Source organism: Cottoperca gobio, chromosome 14 (genome assembly GCF_900634415.1).
Source record: "Cottoperca gobio chromosome 14, fCotGob3.1, whole genome shotgun sequence".
Classification (NCBI taxonomy): Eukaryota; Metazoa; Chordata; class Actinopteri; order Perciformes; family Bovichtidae; genus Cottoperca; species Cottoperca gobio.
Genome location: NC_041368.1, coordinates 11755425 through 11776270, shown reverse-complemented (window position 1 = coordinate 11776270; position 20846 = coordinate 11755425). Strand labels below are relative to the sequence as shown.

Sequence of the window (20846 nt, the reverse complement as noted above, 5' to 3'; positions counted from 1 at the left end):
TCTATTACACTTGAAATCGAAATGTTGATGTGTTTGATTTCACAAAAATAAGTGATGAAGCCCCGTCCCATCTTGAATGCTACTATATTAAAAACATGTATTCAAGAAGCTTTCAAAATTGAGAGCCACACACATAGTCATCAGTCAGTCCCTCTGAAAGCCTGCTAAATGAATTTGTAGGAAAACACGTCTTCCTGTAAATCCAATAAATCTAAACAAACAAAGTTATAGTGGTGCGACACTGCCTCAATAGAGAGTCAACTCTATTAAGCTTAAGGCTTGTTTCCAAAATAAGAAGTCTGTCTGCCATGCCAATGAGTCCAATGTTTAACTTGTTTAGGAAGCAAAAATATTCCCTAATTCCATTAAGTGAACAAAAGATTTTTCAAAAGCCATTGGACGTCTTGGAGCTAGTGGCACTTTGCACTGGCAGTTCACAGGGCTTTAACATGGTTAGCATTGACTAGTGTCTCTTACAGTGTGTCTATTAGGCCCTGATTAAATTTGGGACTATATATTTATAGTCCCTGCAGCAAGAACAACGACATGACCCCTAGCTTCATAATTAGTTGTGTCTCTGCCTCTCTGTCATTTGATTAGGTTGGAATCCCAGACGCTCAAAGTCTGTGCTTGAAACACCACCACAAATGAGTTAATGCAACCCAAAATTCATTACTACAACATTAGATTTATATGGTAGACAACGCGTCTCTCTCTCAGAGGTCAGTGGATACACACACGAGCCATTCACACTAAATTGCATATGAATTCAAATGTTGTAAGAGCCGTCTCTCTCTGTCTTTGACTCCATCTCAAACTTGAAGTTCAAAGCAATCTTTTCATTTTACAACTAAATGATGGGATGTCTGATACCAAACTTCTATTTTCACAAAGAGAAAATCCTACCATACATTCTATCCAACTCACTTAGTCTGCTGTGGTGTTCAGCAAAGCTCCTGCTTGGATACATTTGTTTCAATCAAACTTTGATCCTTATACATATGAGAAGTGTTTTTAATGCCTTGTCCACCTTATTTACATATATGCAGAAACAACAATGATTACGTTGACCCTTATTCCGAAAAAGAAAATATTTCTAATAATATGGAAAAGATGAACAGCTGAAGCCGATTTGCTTCTTTGCGTCAAAATAGGATTGTCCACCAGTGGCGAACACAGCCTCCCTCTTTCATTCCTTCAACCATCTTCTTGAAAAGTTAGTCGTTGCGATATTTGCGCATATCCAAAAACCTGTTTATATCCAAGTCCTTCATGATGTTTAAAAGTAGATGTGTTTCACCTTCTGACCAGAGGTGTGGCCTTTTTTTGGCGGAGGCATGCATCTTTACCCCCTCATTGCATCTGTTGGCTGGTTGGTTTGTGTACAACGCATAGAGTTGGTCGTAAACAGACAAGACACAGTGTGTTGCAAACTGCGGTAAAAAACCCAATTATTTTCTGAATCCGCCTATACCTGACCGAAGAATGCTTCTAAAACCCAAATAATATCTGCATATCCTACATATCTTAAGCAAAAAATGTTACATTTGGAATAAAGCCTAATTTGGTATAACCAAAAGGAATATGCTGTTTAAATGACCAATATCAAACTTGGAATATTGTCATAATATTAAATAATAGTGGAATATTAGTGTGCATGTAAACGTAGTCAGTGTTAGAACAAGAGTCTACAGCCACGCTAGCAGCTCTTGAGGCTGTAGCTAAATGCTAACATCAGTATGCTAACATGCTCACAATGTAAACATTATAATGATTAGCAGGTAGAACATTTATCATTTTCACCATTTACTATGTTAACATGCTAGCATTTGCTATTTAGCACGAAATATAAGCTGAGGTTTGATGGTAATGTCATTAGTTTTTCAGATATTTGCAATGCTATTTGACAAATGAGTATTGGAGAGTATTAGACAAATTAGAATAACCACCTAAAGGTTTGTGCTCGATGAAAAGTTAGGTGATCATCAAAATTCTGACCAAGTTTCTTGGCAATCCAATAGTTGAGACATTTCTACAAGTGTCAACTTCATGGTGGCGCGAGAGGATAAGTCAGGGGATCACCAAAGTTGCACGATTAATTTTCTGGGTAGCATGAATTCTGTAAAAAATGTCATGCAATCTATCCATGACAAAGGGTACAACTTTACCAACCATAAAGCCACATAAGAAAGGGAAGAACGCTTCTCTGTAATGCAGGGACACATCGCCTACCCGTTTCTATACATCCATTCTGCTCTTATTACATCATTCATCTCCTCTTTCCCTCTGCCATTGAGCTAAATAGGTATGGCTCAAGTGAGGCTTGTAAAGATGGAGGTCGAGCGAGAGTAACATCAACCAGCCTGCATCTGTGTTACTGACTTTACAAAGGGCTGATAATACGTACCATGCTTCAAGCATACTGGTGGGTGTGTACATTACTGTAAAGTATGTGTGTTCATGTGAAAAGTAATGGGTCAGTTGTGTATGAAGCTAAGCTATCCAAGTTTTGAATACCCTGGGGCATGAAAGCCATCTACTTTACCAAGGACTGACAAAGATGAGTAAAGATGTATGCTGTATGGGCCGGGCAGAGCGTCACAAGGGAAGATACCAAGTGCTTCCTGATGGGTCAATGACTTCTACAGGCATCAACTGCGACTGATTTGCAACCTTTTCGTGGTGTCTAATTGACAACAAACTGTTTAAAAAAAATAAGCCGCTAACCTAGCCAACAGAAGCTTAGTACATGGATGGCTTGAGAAAATAGTTTATCTGACAAACACTAAGCTGAACCAGATGATTACTTGTGCTGGGCTGCGGAGGCAATTTCTCGTGCTGGGAGGACTTGCAGTGTCATGGACTTGAAGTTTGATTTGCAGCCAAACGACAACCTCCGAGTCTGAAAAGTGAAGCCAATGCGTCAAGTTTTTTATGTTATATTAGGATATGTGCTGTCATGGATGGTAGTTCTGTTTTGTTTTATATTATTTTGTGCTCTCTGTGCAAAGTAAATTCCCATAGGGGCAATAGAGATTTCATTCATTCATTCTCTCTAATAGCCAACAGGAGGCGACTGCACTGGTTGTAAAAAAAAGTCCAAATGTATAGAAGTCTATGAGAAAATGACCCGACTTCTCATTGGATTTATTATCTCAGTAAACATTTTCATGATGGTCTGATTCACTAGTTTCAAGTCTTCTTCAATACAGCATGATCATGATCATTTAGTAAGTTACGTAGTGTGGCTACCTTGTGATTGACAGGTCACTACCAAGGCCTTGTCCGGTCTGTGTTCTCTCTGTGTTTCCGTATTAAACTTTAACCATTCTTGTGCTTCTTGCTGTGAGGCAAAAGTGCTAACCACTGCTGGTCCCACCCCCAATACTGTTACATTCTAAAACATAACATTCAATGTGGTGACTCTGTTCAAATCTACATTAGCTTGTCCAATTACATGAAACTGGAAAAATTTACACAACGAATTGCACCTCATTGATTCAAATCCATTACTTTTAATCCAATACTTATTTGCACTGAATATCAAAAATATGTTATATAGCTGCTATGGTGTAAATGTCTCCTACATTGGTTGCAATTACAGAATTGCTCTTCAGGTATTCAATGTTAAGAAATGTTCCTGTAGATATTCCTCATTGTTAAAAATAAACCGGCAATGCCCCTTCCATGCCATGTGTATCTTGTGTAAGTATGCCCCTGTAAATTAAGAAAAAGAGGAAGTAAAGTAAAGTGCAAACTCTGCATTTATCTACAATATGGTGTCATTCTGGAATAAATATTGAGTAAGATTGTTCTCCTTTCTTTTTAGAATGTATGGAGAATGTGTACATAGCCTGTAGATGGTACAGTGTATACAGTATGTTGTGAAAACAGTGAAATTGTCTGGAAACAAAATGCATAACAAAACATGTGTATATACTTTAAGATGCAGAACAAAATGTTCAGCTGTCTAATCTAATGGAGTTCATCATTTCAACCCCTTTGTTATAATGAGCCACATTCACATTCCCCTCTGCTGGAGCCCAGAAAGTACACCGAAGTCTGAGCTTCAGAAAGTGATATCATCATGAATCCCTCCAGAGAAGCAAGGACAGAAGGTTTCATGTAACATATATATATATATATGTAATACATATACATATAATTCAAATATAATGAAAAATAAATTAAAGCAGAGTGTGTCTTTCAGAATGTCTTTCCTGCACATTACAGGACAGATACTTGTAATTGAATCCATAAATTAACCTTTTTGTGGTAATGTAGCTCGCTGCTTTTGTAGCTACACTAATCCCATCATCTAGATCAGGGGTGGGCAATTCATTTTTACAAGGGGCCACATGAGAAACCCGAGCTGTGTTGGAGGGCCGAATCAACAATACATTGAACTTAATTCTGCTCAATATTCATTTTCTCCCATTGTAAAAAGCAGTACATTATATATTTTGATTAGCTGCTACTGGTAATCAAAAGAATAAGGATACTCTCTTCCAATAAATATATGAAATTGTGGAGTGGGTCAAATAGGAAAATACTCCTAGAGAAGTAATACACAGTAAAAACAATCATTACATCAGTATTCTTCACAAACCAATACTGAAAAGGTGTTTTACAGTATGTAAAGATAAGCAAGTAATCAACTTTATACAAAAAGCAATAAGTGCTTTTGATGTTTTTCAGTTCACTTTACTTGTTCAGTGAGAAAAATCCAATCTGTCTTGGGCTTGAACAAGTGCACTGAAATCTGGTTGAATGTCTGAGGTGGATATGTGCAGGACAGCTGACAGGTCATCATCAGTGATAGAGGATCTGTACCTGGATCTGTTGAACTTCATCACTGAGAATGTCTGTTCACATATGTAGGTAGATCCAAAGAGGACCAGAATCTTCTGAGCATGTCTCCTCATGTGTGGAAAAATCATGTGCATTTCATTCTCAACTGTTTTAAAGTCTTGAAATCGCCTCCAAAGCTCACCATGCAGTGCTTCTAACATGGATGAGTACCTGTGGAGGTGATCAGCTGATGGTGTGGCTTCCTTCAGTGTTGGCAAGTGGGTGAGAATGTTGTCCTCCATTTGGCTTGAGAGAAGCTGCAACTTTCTCATGAAAGCCTTCACTGCGCTGTACATTTCATGCACAAAAAGGCCCTTGCATTGCAGTTTGACATTTAGTTCATTCATTAGTGCAGTCACATCTACAGCAAAACTCAGGTCTGCCATCCAGTCGGCATCTGAAAGCTGTGGGACGTCTTTTCCTTTCTTCACACAGAAGTCTTGACTCTTTTCTCTCAGGTCCCACACTCTTTGTCCAGGCTGAGCCACCTGACAGCGGCGTGGTAGCCTCTGTCACGATGTTCAGTCTCATTTTCCTCCAAAAGTGCAACAAACTGTCTGATTCAATGCTCTTACCCTGATGAAGTTAACTATTTTAGTTACAACATCAACAACATGGTTAATTTGTAGAACTGACTTACACAACACTCCCTGATGTATAATACAATGCAACAATAGATTTGGACAACCATCCGTTGTCACGCCTGCCAGCTTGTCCCATTTCAGTCCCAACTTGTCCACACATGCATTTACCTCCCTGAACACATCACTCCCTGTTGTTGTCCCTTTCATTGACTGCATGGCTTCTCAAATACCTCCTTTTTCTCCGGACATATGAGTGCTGCAGAATCCACCAAACACTCCTTGATAAACTCTCCGTCAGAAGTTTACTTTTTCTAGCGATTTTGTGGGATAAGACATAACTTGTGTTGACAGCTGCATCTCTGGATGTGCAATGTTTTGTTTAAAAATATATATATACTTTTTCATATATGTTATAATTTACGATTGTCCTCTCGCAGGCCGGACAGGGCTGGCCAAAGGGCCGGATGTGGCTCGCGGGCCGTACAATGCCCAGGTCTGGTCTAGATCTTACAGTCAGTATAAACAGATCCATGTGTTATGTCTACTATATTACCAATATGATGTCATGATTAAAACAAGACATTACAGAGCTCAGAAGAACACTTGAGGTGACCGGTCCTTAGACCTCGCTGCGCCACAGTTAAGTTATCTTGCTGTCCTCTTTCTCCAGTTTGTCATTTAAGTCCAACCTTCAGATGTTATACGTACTTTACTGGTTTGACCTTTGGATGACTTGCTGGAGAACTCTCAGTGGCTTAACATTCTTCTGAATTTGTCCCAGGTGTGAACTGTGACCAGAGAGGTGAAATCCATGCACCATCACTCAGATTGATGGCCTCCTTCCTGTTCTGGAGCTTCTCTCAAGCTGTTGCCTGGAGCTGCACCAGAGGAAAATATGGTGGCATATTAGACCATCCTTCTCAGTAGCGATGAGTGAGGAAAAGCAGACCCAACCGCCACCACTCCCAACTCAAAACTCCAAAATTCCACTGCATTGGCTGTGTTAGACAGGCGGCCCTCATGCACGCCTGAGACAATTCACTGAAAGGAATAAAGAATGATGCCTTCCAACCCGTCCTCCCTCGATCATGCTTCTCTGAACTCCTCTCATGGCTTTGATTACAAGTTATTACCCTTCACTATTTCAGGAGCCACGCAGGTCATTTGTAAGACCTGTGAGATCACTTCCTATCCAGAGCCTTTGCTGCCTTGTAACTGTCAGCCAGCACTTCACTTCACCTTGCACTCATTGTAGGTCAGCCCTTGGTACACGGATGAGAAAAACAGAAGACTTTAAAAAAATGATTTCAAGGAGAAAAGGACTGATTCAAAGTTAACAGTCACTCACTGATTTTAAAAGAGTTATATATTCTGTTTTAACCACAGAGTCTGTTGCATCGAACGTTTGCTCCAAGATCCTGCAAATTAAAAAACGTTTCTCTCTAATTATCAATATTATCAATTATTCTTACAAAATAATGAACATTTTATTTTTTTGTATAATATATATGTTAAATTATTATTCATATTTATCGATATGTGGCTTGTAATATTCTACTTTTTGTGTGCAGTAGGCTATTGCTCAAATACATTTTCAAGACTTAAATAAAAAGGAAAGCAAAAACATTATTTGAAATGAATGCAAGCAAACTAAGGTATTATGCCAATTCAGACTATAGCTGTCTTTCTTTATAGGCCTAAGAGGAAACATCATGTGTTTCCCTAACTTCTGCCATAATATGCAACAAGTCAGTAAATTGTGTCATTGAAGAAACTCTCATTTGATTAGCATCGAATTCCACCTTGAAAAAAATAAAAATTTGTAAATGTCTGAGGAATTGCAACATTACTGCAGGTATTATCTCACATTTAGAAATTACAATGCAGCTGTTTAGAGAGATGCAATTCGGTTTGTTTTTTTCCGGCTAAGGAAATGCCCTTCTTAATTATATGACCGAAAGATAATATGAATAAAAACACTACCTGATATCATACAATTGCACATGTTTAAAGCTTTAAATTCAGTGGACGATTGAATTAAACTTTCCTCATTATCTCGTTATGGGAAGTGTAAGTCGTGTTTTCTGTTAACGCTGTGCTGATATTGATGTGTAATATAAGGGACTAAGGGAGGAGCCTGAAGATGTTACACCGGGTGAAAAACTAAATTAATATTAATAATAATAATAATAAATTAGATGCGTTTCAAACTACACCACTACATCACACCTCGCTGAAAGGGAAACAACGTTTTTCTGTGTTGGCACTCCCTTTTTTTGTGTTAGCCTTACAATATTAATACTTCCTTCAATATTAATAAAGCCTTTAATATTAGGCCGACCAGTGAACCTGTTGAATCGCCTAATAAAAGACAATCTACATCAGATTCATCTTTTGCATTAAAATGACAAAGGATATCAGTGAAAATAACACTTAACAACACTGTAAATGGCTAACAATTAGGCGTATTTGATGTAAAAACCGATTGCAAGAGAAGAAAACCTGAACTTCATTTACACATTTTTATCCCAGAAATCTATTTAACAATTAGAATTAATTAATGAAATATTGAAAAACGTTTCAACCGAGTTAGTGCAATGCTTGTCTAAGATTGGTATTCAGCAACAAGGGAGATTTAAAAAAATGAAATACAAAAATAAGCTCTTAGTCTTGTCGTCGCTGAAGTTGTATCTTAAAAGTCTTTCATCAGACAAGTGCCTCTTTCATTTATATCCTTGGATTAGAGTCGTGTGTTCATATCTTAACTCAGGGTTTCTCCTGTTCACAAAAGCTAAAGCAGTGTAGCCTGTAGGATGTACTGGATGGAGAACTGGAGCAGGCAACTTGAGGATTTAGAGCGTTGCCTTGTCTTAAATGTGAAGTGACAGGAGAGAGCTCTGCGGGACGCCGGCAAACGGGCGCCAAGTCCGCCTTAATTAACAGATCCCTGCATTCCCACTTCATCAAGAAGCTTGGGTGTTTTCCAAAAGGGATACGAAAATGAGTCAGGTAGCGTAGCAACAGAAGGATCAAAGTTTTTTTTTGTTTGTTTTTTAAGTAACTCCTAATCTCACCATTAGTAAATGTCATCCTGCAGTGGATTCCTTCCATAAATGCAAGATTCAGACAAAAAATATATGCACACTGAATTCAAAGCGCCCAGTAAATCTAATTGTGCAACGGATTTGTTTGTATTGATGTTTACATTTTGTGTGGATGTTTAGGCTAAGCCGGGGTCTTTGTGTTATGCACTATTCATTGCCCACCATTTAACCTGTCCTGATGACGGCTTTCAGCTAGCTATATTGGTAGCAATATATCAGACATGCTTTTTGAGGCATATAAAACATGATGGAAATGTGCTACATTATTATTATTATTATTATTATTATTATTATTATTATTATTATTATTATTAATTGCATTTTAATATGGAGATTTCAAACAAAAAAAAACAAGCAAAAAGTCACAAAAAGCAGGGCTAAAAAGAATCTTGAATCTAGATGGTATAGTCTTAAAGGCTAAGGCATACTATTACAACAACAACAACAACAACAACAACAACAATAGGCTAATCATAATCATAATAAAAGCCTAAATACAATAGTTATTCGTATTTTTATGCATAGCCTACTATAACTTTATATAAAAATAAATAAATCTAAAAGTACTCTAAATATCATTCATTCATGCCGTGCTTCTACTTATAAATGCACGCTGTCTAACCCACTAAAATCCGGATATCTCCCTGTAGTCTGAGCGTTGAAACCACGCCCCGCCTCTGTAATTGGTACAGACAGTGATGCGCTGCCAAAGTTATTTGACACATTAGTGTAGCGTGCAGGGGAGGACAGACGTGTGACAGTGTAAACACTCGACTAGACTCTATCTGTCCTCACTCCTCGGTGCCAGTGCAGTTGTATGCATGGTCCCAAAGTGCGCTGCCAACTTGATGGATCTACATTAAGGACCATCTTTGCCTTTGCCCCAGTATCTGGAGATTTCTTGCATTCCTTTCTTTGATCTCTCGGTCATGCAACGAAGCTCACACACTCTCAAAAAGGTTGTTGCAATTTGGAGGTAGATGCCCGGCAACGCGCCTGCAGCACTTTATAGTATCGACCTGTCAGATCGGATGCCCCGATGAGAGATCCAGTTGACGCAGCGGCTGCCATGGCTTACCATCCTTTCCAAGCTCATCGACCTGGTGCCTTACCCTTGTCAGCCTTTTTTACCGCCGTTCAGCCCTCGTTTTTCCCTGGGCTTGCTTTCCCGGACGTCGCCTCCCTGTCCTTGCCTCTGTCGGAGCAGGCTGCCTCTGACGCGGGGCTGATGCGCGCAGCTTTGGGACGCCAGCATCAGCCAGTAACTCATCCACGGTCATTGAAGAGCCTGCAGACAGAGGAGGGGCTGGATGATGACCCGAAAGTCACACTGGAGTCAAATAATTTATGGTCTGAATTTCACAACATGGGAACTGAAATGGTTATAACAAAATCAGGAAGGTACGTGATCTCTACGGTTGTTTTTATTAAATCCATCAAAGAGTCATTATGGGACGTTTGAAAATGCCATCATTGTTATCATCCAGTACAATAAGGTTATTTGTTCTTTTATTATTATGGGATCGGTTTTTAGCAGTCTGTTGTTTAGGAGTTTTAGGAAGTTACATCCTTCTTAGTTTGGGGTTTCAGGGGTCCAGTTCAATCCTTGCTCAGTTAATATAAATTGTAACAAAAATATTAAAATACCACTCTGATCACTTGTCCAATCTTTCCCCCTCAAAAAAAGATAACATGGAAGCTCCTTGCTTGCACAAAAGTCCAAATTAAAAGTGTATTATACTTGAATACGTGTATGTTTCGTATCTGCAACAGGAGGATGTTTCCGGCTTTCAAAGTGCGGGTAGAAGGGCTGGTTGAAACGGCAAAGTATATCCTGCTGATGGACATTGTCGCTGTGGATGACTGCCGCTACAAGTTTCACAACTCCCGCTGGGTGGTGGCTGGAAAAGCAGACCCGGAGATGCCAAAGCGCATGTACATCCACCCAGACAGCCCGTCCAAAGGAGAGCAGTGGATGAGCAAGCCCGTCGGTTTTCATAAACTCAAACTCACCAATAATATTTCGGATAAGCATGGATTTGTAAGTAGCATATTTCAAATAATTTAATTATTATAGCATTTTTAAATTGACTTGTGATGATTAAAAGGAACATTAGAGAACATGTCAATATGAGTGACTTATGTTTCAATATTACTTAACTATAGGCTGTACTTTTAATTACATGTCATTCTAGTCAATTATGTCGTTTATTAGCCTACATTCATATTAGACTTTCTTTGTCTTTGTTTTTCCAGACAATTTTGAATTCAATGCATAAATACCAGCCGAGGTTTCATATTGTGAGAGCCAACGACATAATGAAGCTTCCGTACAGCACCTTCCGGACTTATGTTTTCCCGGAGACGGAGTTCATCGCTGTCACTGCGTATCAGAATGAAAAGGTAACCCTTATCCTCAGCAACACAGGAGCATCTGTGCGTGTATTACAAGGGATTCACGTGACTGTGTATTTTATTTGTATGAAAAATTAGAGAAAAACAGAGTATGGCCATTTAAGGTTTATAGGGTCTAAAAAGATACTCCAAAACTGGGCCCTCGTTCACATAAGTTTGTGGATACTGATGCACTTATCTGTCACATGTGCATGAGCTGCATTTGTAGTGACTAACTTGCTGATTTTTCCCTTTTCTCCACAAGATTACACAGCTAAAAATCGACAACAATCCCTTTGCCAAAGGATTCAGAGACACAGGAAATGGGAGACGAGAAAAGAGGTATTTGTTTTGCCTTCATGATGCATCATAATATTAAAAGGACATAGCCATATGTGTAGACCTAATCTCAATTGATGATCCCCAGAAATAAGCCGTTTAGCATGTCTTCGGCGCACGAGAACCACAGCAAAGCGGACAGGGACTGTGCTGATTCTGATGACTCGTGTGAACATCCCAATACCAGTGATCACTTTTATTCCCCTCGGGAGCTGGTGAGCAGCCCTCTGATGTCCACACCAACCTGTCAAGGTGGGTTAACTTACTGTCTGTTTATGTCTCTTTATGGAAGTGGACACACATATTAAGTATTACACATTACAGTCACTAAACAGAGGCAATGCTCATTTATGCTTTCCAAACAACTAAGTAACCTTTAAGGAGAAAACTAATCATGATTTCAGTGACAGTTTACAAAACAGTATCAAAATGTATACCGTTTTTTATTGTATTCATCTTCTGAACCTGGCACCTACTTTGCCCACAATGCAACTCAACCACCTACGGCTCGTTGGGGATCCGGATGTGTTACTAGAAGACTAGGACCGCCTCAAGCAGAGATGAAGCCCATAGAGGTCTCATAAACTCACTCCTTTCTAACCACACCCCCAGATTATTTTCATTTTTAAATTGTATAGTCCTTAGACCCAACACACTCCGACTCAAATGACATTCCTTGAGGCAATTTATCAGATTTCGAGCATCTCCTTTTGGAACCACAAAGGTTTATTTTCATACAACTTTTGATTCACCAATGCAGTAGTTCTCAACACCTGTTAACAGTCTGTAAACAGACAATACTATATACATCGGTGAAGTTCCCCTTTAAGTCAATATGTGTGATTGAAGCTGGAGTTTGGAACTTTTGTGTGTCCCCTCTGGCAGTGACAGTAATGACCATATTACATAGACCGTAGGGACAGAGCAGAAGCTAGCAGTATGGCGGAAGCTAGTTCTTGGGGATATTCTGCTTTCAGAAAAAGGACTAATGTCAAAAGAATTGCACAGGAACACTGCTAGAGAGAGCACTCCTGGTGGCAGGTGAGATGCAGCGAGCTCACCTGCAGGCATATGTGCGTCAGTACGGGAAAGTCGCCACGGCTGCGAGGTATACAGTTTCCCCTGGTAGCGATAGGCTTAATCAGCATGGTGTGAACTTGAATGTAACAGACGTTCACTAATAGGCTTATGTAAAAGTCTTGCACTCCAGCTTTAATGCATTTATTAGCTATGGAGGAGATAACTATTCACTAATGATCACACAAATAAACAAATACAATATTCAATTATAATTCAATGTGGAACTTAAGAGACTATTGAATTTTCAGTTTTATTTATTTGTCTCAATCATAATTTGCTACACTTCCAGAATTCAGGAGTCTTTCACACGAGGATTTTCTGCCTCCATCCATCATTAATATATTAGATTATTGATTGAAGTTAAGACAAAAAGGCCTAACTTGTTATGACAAGTTACAATGTCTGCTGTGAACTATGTGTGTTTGGTATGAAAAAGCGCAGGTGCTACCAATAGCCCTTAACGATGGCTATTTTTTTATTAAAGTGTCCCAGTAAGTCACAACAGTGTGACGGTGAGCTTGCATGCACAATACCAGGACGCTGAAACGGAAGCAGCTAAAAATAAAAACTCTGTCATTAATGTGATTATTTACACTTGTGATTTTCCTACTGTGACACATCAACTCATGCCACTGGAGATGATGTATTCAGAGAAGATTGTTTTTTGTTTTGTCCTATTTTCAAGGTCACAAATAAACTTTCACTAATGATGTGGTCAGAAAAAAACATACGTTATAGGACTGGGGGGGGGGGGGACAAAAAAAGCATTGCATTAAATAACTGCCGTATTAGTCACACAAGAGCACTATCTTGTTCATGGCTCAAGACGTTTGTCATCTCTGTCCCAACCGTCTAATTCTAACAAGGCAGAACTGTGCTCTTTTTTACTTTAAACTGCAGATACATTTAATGAATGTAATGCTTTTTCTCACAGATGACAACAATATTGGAAGTGACTCCGATATTGATCTACAAGATGAGGACATTGCTGAAGCCAGCTGTTCCAGGACTGAACATACGAGCACTTTGAGTGAGAAGAGCGAGGAGACTCAGTGGAACAAGCCTGCTCTCAGTAACAGTGACGAAAACCAGGACACAACAAAAGAGAGAACAATGTCTCGAACATCCGATGATATCTACTCTATGGAGATTGATTCTCCAAAAAAGCACATGAGCGAAATCAAAGATGGGGTGTTGCCTGTGATGTTGCAAACACAGAGATCGTCATACCTCAACGCTGGTCACCTTCAGACTTTTGATTTCTCGAGTGCACAGAGCCAACAGTTTCTTAAGCTCGGGGCACCTTTGTCGTTTCATCCGGGACATTTGCCAGGGAAGCCTGAGGGTATGTTGTCTGCTTTGCCTGGAGTAGAAAATGGAGGACCGTCTTCTCGAAGCATCACCTCTTCATCGCCCCTCATGTTTCACCTGTCTCAGCACATGCTGGCATCTCAGGTACGCTTCAGCAGGAGCAAGCTATTCTAATAATACACATATTCATATGTTGGAGCCTCAAAGGGTCCACTAACCCATATATAAGTGACAACCAAAAAAGTTAGATTGTATAAAAGCCTACGAGAAAATGACCATACTTCTCACTTGATTAATTACCTTAGAAAACATATTCCTAATGAGTTTATGGTCTCAATAGCTAGATTTAAGTGTTCTTCATTACTGCATGATGTTCATTTAGTAAAATATGGTCCCATTTAGAGTAAAATAGACGGTAAAGCAAGGAATGCATTAGGGCGTGGCTACCTGTGCCTGTAAGCGGCTTTGAGGTCTTGAAAAGCGCTATATAAATAAAATGTATTATTATTATTATTATTATTAATATGATTGACAGGTCGCATGGCATTATACGGCCTGGGTGCTCTCCGGGTGTTTCTCCTTAGAACTTTGTGTTTTCAGTTCATCAAAGTTAACTAACATTTTGGTTGCACCATCTCCAAAGAAAACAGATGGTGACGGCCAATGGGCCTCCACTCCAAGGGGAATGAAATGTCATCGCTCCTCAAAACACTTAAAATGACATTAAAAGTGTCCCAAAAACAATGTCCTATTTATTCAAGATAAACTTCTCTATCTCTATCAACAATTTTCATTGGGATTATTTCTTTGGTCGAAAGTTTACAGTAAGGTCTGTTTTTCAGAATAGAGAATGCTTTGAGCACCATATATGAAATTCCATATTGTGATGGCAACATCAATTTCAGAGATCATATCTCTAGCCCCTTTAGAAAAAAAGTAATTTGGGTAAATTGACCCTTTACATTGTCCTGTATATGTTTTAATCCTGGATGAAGCCAAAGCCTCCAGCCAAAGCTAAACATAATTAGCTCTAACTCCTTTAAACTCAAGGCATGTAATGCCATTTTTGCATTTATGAGATTACACCATGACAACTAAGATAATTAAATTTACATTACAGTTAATACAGTCCTTGATCTCCGAATGGACCAAGAAACCATTAAACAGGAAGTGCCGAGGGGTCTAATATTCCTCAAATAAAAGAGCAATTGTCTTTAGCAAAATAAATGAATACAAAAAAAATCATGAGATATCATGAGATATCTTCGAGTGGTTAGACAATTACCCAAAATAGTTTTTAAATACATTTAGTTTGAGAAAAAAAAAGCATAACTCTGCTGGACTGAATAGCATACAGTGTCTTATACTGTAGCTCTTCCTTCCTTGGTTCAAGAAAGGGAGAGCTACTTGTACAGTAAGGTAGGGGGTGGAAGGGGGTGTAATGGGATGCTGTTAAGTAGTCAGGAAATCACAGATTAGCTAGACTGAACTTCTGATTAACTTAATTTATCTTAAAGTGTGCAAATCCGTAAGGTCAATTCGTTCCCGCAGTGCAAGGCTAAAATAATCCCATCTTCTACAGTTACACCACCAAGTGTATCCCTCCCTACAAGGGGTCAAGAGACACATTTAAGGGGGTGCAAGATGATTAATGGGGTAAGAAATCATAGAGATAGAATTGTTTGGTCTATAAAATGTTTCCCAAAGCCCAAGATGACGTCCTCAAATGTCTTGTTTTATACACAACTCAAACATAGTCAGTTTACTGTCACAGAGGAGTAAAGAAACCAAAACATATTCACAAGAAGCTGGAATCAGAGAATTCTGACTTTTTTCGTTAAATAAAAACTCAAACCGATTAATCGATTATCAAAATAGTTTGCAATTTATATAATAGTTGACAACTATTAAAATAATATTTGCATCTCTAACTCATCACTCATTGGCATGTGACCTGTGACTAGGGGACACAAACAGAAATGGTTTTAGGATCACAAGCATGTTGAGCAGAAGTCACTGTGCTCGTTTTACAAGGCTGTACATGTAGAAGTATCAGAAAATGTATGGTGTTGGTAAAATTAACAATTGTATCCTTTCGTTCAGGGAATCTCATTGTCACCCTTTGGAGGACTGTTCTCCTATCCATATGGCTACATGGCAGCACCAGCTCTCCCCGCCTGTTCTGCGACCTCTACGCTGGCAAGAAACCACACTTTCCGCAGCTCTCGGCCTTGGTTACGGTTCAACCCTTATCACATACCCACCACCTCTGTCACCTCAGGCCAAAACCTGCTTACATCCAGATCTCCTGGCAACTCAAACTCACAATATGAGCTGTCCAAATCAGGAAGCAGAGAGTCAAGTCCTGTGTCTGACAATCACAAAAGTCCCAAAACCAAGGCAAAGCAGAAGACTGCTTCACCGAAAAACTCACATAATGCGGTTAGAGGACTTGATGAACCACTTCCTCCACAATAAACTCTCCTATATGTAGTTACTGGGTGATGGACACACTGACAAGTTTATGATGCAGCACATATTACTCACCTAAAATTAATATTGTCAGAAACTGCATGTGTTGCTACTATTCAACTTGTCATCATATCATCAATAAACATTCCTAATAAACACTGATTTGGTGATTTGCAAGTCAAAAGACACCCAATTATGTTAACACTGGGCTTAATTATATTGACTATATTTTAGTATAACTACATGTTTAAATAAAAAGGTTATATGAAACCTAGATGTCTATAAAACATTCAGTTCTTGAGCAAGATTTGGCACAGTTTTAACCGATAGACATTGGATGTGTGATTTTTAAGAACACCAAATCAATGCTTACTTGACATAATAAAAAAAATATTCAAATGGTCATTGGAATTCCTTTGTGGAAAATGAGTTATGCAAAACTCAAAGGCCCAAAGTGAAATGCTCTCGGACAATCACATGCTTTATATATCTGTATTCTGTTTGATGGTGTAAATATTGTGTTCTTGTCATTTTAGTTTTCACATACTTTATAAAACATGACTAATCAAAGCCACCTGTTCACAGTTTCACATTCTGTTGATGTGCCAAAGCTGCACCGGGGTCTTGGAGGAAAAACTCAGGATTGTTTTTGTTTTTTACTAAATTATTCAGGTGAATTGCTTTTGCGTGTGTTTTTCACAATTTAAATAAAAATGTTGTTCACATTTCATGCAGTTTGTCTTGTATGTTTATAATACAGCATGTGGATATAGTGTTGCATTTTTGCTTTTTGGAAAGCTGCGGCACATTGCACTCAACAAAATGCCCCAAAACATGCCCACCTGACAGTTCAACACTGTTCAAAACTGCTCTTGGACTCCGTAAATGGTTATTGCCTGCTGTTATACACAGCTTAGACCAGGGGCGTCAAACATGCGGCCTGCGGGCCAAAACCGGCCCACCAGAGGGTCCAATCCAGCCCACGGGATGACTTTGCAAAGTGTAAAAATTAGTTGTTTTGATCATAAAGTAAAAGCCTTTGTGGATACACTGTGATCTGTAACGCACATGTGTAAATGATAAACTAATACTATTGTTGAAATTGCACCTTTTTTTCTTAAGAAATTTCAGGTTGTTCATAATGTTTTGTAAAAAGACTAAGTTTGAACATTTTCAGAATGCACTTGTATTTTTTTGCACTAAATCGAAGAGAAACATTTGGAGTTGTTGTTATTTATAGGTTATTATGCTCTGATTTTACTGGTCCGGCCCACTTGAGATCAAATTGTGCTGTATGTGGCCCCTGAACTAAAATGAGTTTGACACCCCTGGCTTAGACCAAAACTAGAATATTTGTTTATATATGCTGCTGTTACCCGCAGGCCCAGAATCTGAAGTCCCAACAAGAAGTATTGGTGATTCTCATCAAAGGTGAGACTATTGGTGTCATGCTTATATATGTCATGCACATGTTCATGGAGAACTTGTTTATCAAGTTTAATCTTATCAAATTCAATAGTTATACAAATATCCTGTTTACTATTACCCTGTGGGTAGAAATATTTGCAACAATCCTACATTTGTTTGCAATCTAATTTAAGAGTAATGGCCCGTTAAGTGCATCAGGCCAGGCTTTCAAAAGTATGGTAACCAAAGACAAACAGTAAGTGATATCCAGAACAAGTTTTTCCGAGGTCATCTAAATATGGTATGTAGCAAGTTACCGAAGATTAGATGAAATATGTGGCGAAAGAAGCAAAATGTGTTAAATAAAAAAAAGCTAAAAAGAGCTATCAAATAAACGCACTGAAGACAAGGAATAAGAACGAGCTGAGATGACTAAGCGTGCTTGCAGCAGTAAATCACAAAAGGTAAATCCTTGATAACCCTATACAAAAGCTGAAAAATACTAAAGCTCATCAGTAAACATCTGTCACTATTTTATGTTATAGACCATCAATGACACATGTCTATACAAGGACACATGAATGGATTATAGAAACATTATAAAGACAGCACATCCAAGGCCTTTAAGTCCTTAAAGTTAATTTGACTAAATTAAGCTTTCTGTTTCAATTGTGTACTTTTAAATACCATTTTAGCAAGATCAGTCCTCGTGCTATTTCTTCTGGCCTGTCCTTGATTATAAAGTTTTGTTTCTTCCAACCACATTACTCACGCTTGTCATCTTTATGCCACTCCAAAGGCACTGAATTTTCAAAAGTGACAATACATTTTTTATTTTCTGGAATAACTGCTTCCTTTTATTGTTTGTAGGAGCCTCATTGGGAGCTAAAAGTGGTTATGTGCAACACCTGCTACATGCCATGCCCTTGGCCATAGCAATGGTGGCTGAGCAATAAAGGTGAATGAGCGAGTCTTGAGCACTTCACTCCATATGCATGAGTGCAGCTCACTGCTTGCGAGGGCAATTCCCCAAACATCCCTGCATGTGACAGCAAAGCTACACTTGAGTTGCTAATCCCTCTGCTCGTACAGCTGCTCAAGCTGCACCGAAAAATACTTTTTCTGAATGCAGAAATTACATATTGACTCGTATAGTCAAAATGGGATGTTTTGAAATATTTCTAGGGTATTTACTGTAGAAGTGTATGACCTTTAAGTGCAGGATATGTTCGAGTAGGGCTCACAAAGAAGAGCTGAGTATTTTAAGTTTAACACAATGTATCTGAACATTAAGAGGAGGGCCTCTCGTACATATGGAAGAAAACGAGGAAATATTTCCTATATTCTTTTGGCACAGTTTACTATGAGTACACTAACAGTACTTCACACATATAAGAGCTTAGATGATAACATTTTTCACGGACGGGCAGGAAAATGAGCCCATAGAAAGCTTCATAAGCAGAGAAATGATAATTGCTGTAGACTGGAAGGCATTATGGAGTAGTCGTATATTCTGGAAAAAGGTCGCTTCTGGATATAGAGCCTATAATCCACTCATGTAAACAAATGTAAATAGCTGCAGCATATGTATGCAAAAGAGATGGTTCTCACGCCGTCTTGGACAAAAGCAAGAGTTCATTATGGCACGTTATCGCAGTGGATACAGCAGGGTAAATTCGCTGTGGTCGACATTAAGGGCGTCGTACACCGAGTAATAAAAGGCAGCAAGTTTCTCTGATGATGTGTCATCTATGTGGCTGAAAGATAAAAAGGTTAAAAATCTGTTCAGCCACTTTGTAGATATCAACGTATAAAATCAAGAAAACTGTCCTGCCCACAACTTTCAGGGCATATTAAGGAGAATAACATCAGTAGGCTACAAGCTGTAGGTGGGTGATTTCAACACCCAGGAGTGGAGGGAGAGCTTTTAAAAGGGAAAAAGCCAGTACATGGATGCATCAAGAGAGGTGGATATACTCGTGTGTTGCCATTTAAAAAAGACACCTCTGTAAAAGTGTTGACACCTCGTAATGCACTCGGGGTCAATTTTCAACTCAATAAAAACATTTCAGAGCCTAGACAATATTTTTTTGCATGTGATCCATGGTGCAAGGTATAAAGGGGGTTTCAATAAAAATAAACCAATGAACAAAATAGAAAAGCCTGCGAGCAGTTATTGTTAGGCAAGCACAAATTCTTGCATGAATGAAATCTGCCCTGCTGAACCAGTAGAATGTAGTTTTTAATATTCACTCCAGCTGGTTCTAGAATGCTGACAATCTTCCTCAATCAGAAAAGTTAAGAAGGCAACAAAGTCTCAAAAAGGTCTCCAGACCAGAGTCTCTGTCTGACAGCCTCTACTCAATTGCATTAAGTGAATGTCCTTGGCGTACAGCTCTCTACCTCTCTTAATAAGACCTAAAGAAAGGGCATCGTCTCACTCTGATTGGCCGAGAGGGGAAATGCCTCAAGCTGCACTCAATTGTTAATTAGGAGCCAACAGGTGATTTGAATAACCTCCAATCAACTCAGGGGGACTGTGACGTTTGGCTTTAATGAATTGGGGAAAAGGGAAATGACAACAAGTACCAAAGAATGAGGGACTGCCACACACTACAGTTGCACACAAAAACTTTCAGAATAAAACGGTGCACATTTTGTAATATTTAGTTCTCCTTAATACATGGGCCAGTGTTGTCTTTGTCTTGGGAATGCTGCGTTAAAATAAAACCACAAACTGCAATGGGCACTGAATTATCAATGCAAAACGGTCAAATGCCTTAATAAACCTCATATGTACTGTGTGATTGTAATATTAGCAAAGACAATATTGTCACTTGTAAGTTTCACTTCACATTCTATGAATTGTGGAGACGAAGATTAAAGTTATCCACTGGAATCAATTCCCAGATTCTGTACTTCCTAAAAGTTAAATCTGTAAGTCGTATTTTATATTTCAGTCATTTTCAAAAGAATGATGAAGACAGATACCATCCAAAAAAATCTTTTTTCAATCATGACAAAAATATCCATGGCATAGCCCTCCATAGAAAAACGGTTTCTTTTTCACTGTAGCTGCTGGTGCAAAAAAGGTCTCGGGGGGTCTCCCAGGAAAAAAAGAATTGATCTGAAAAGCCTCCCACTGTGCTGGGCTCCTCTCGAACCTCTATTGTGTGCATTTTCTCCTTGGCTGAACTTGGCGTTATACCCAAAGAACATCTCCACTGGCTCAAGAATATGGCCTGGAGGTCAACTGCAAAGTTTTACAGACAGCAGAAAATATCTCCCTGCAGTGCTGGAGAGT

At 38.9% G+C, this 20846-nt stretch overlaps 1 protein-coding gene across 1 annotated transcript; it reads left to right on the top strand.

Annotated features, from left to right (window-relative positions):
• Positions 1 to 9335: 9335 nt before the first annotated feature.
• Positions 9336 to 16865, top strand: LOC115018962 (T-box transcription factor TBX3-like). The gene is made up of 7 exons (XM_029448246.1): positions 9336 to 9940; positions 10313 to 10580; positions 10796 to 10942; positions 11199 to 11275; positions 11361 to 11524; positions 13287 to 13807; positions 15767 to 16865. The coding sequence occupies exons 1-7, from the start codon at positions 9579 to 9581 to the stop codon at positions 16139 to 16141; spliced, it is 1914 nt and encodes a 637-aa protein (XP_029304106.1). The 5' UTR covers positions 9336 to 9578; the 3' UTR covers positions 16142 to 16865.
• Positions 16866 to 20846: the final 3981 nt, after the last annotated feature.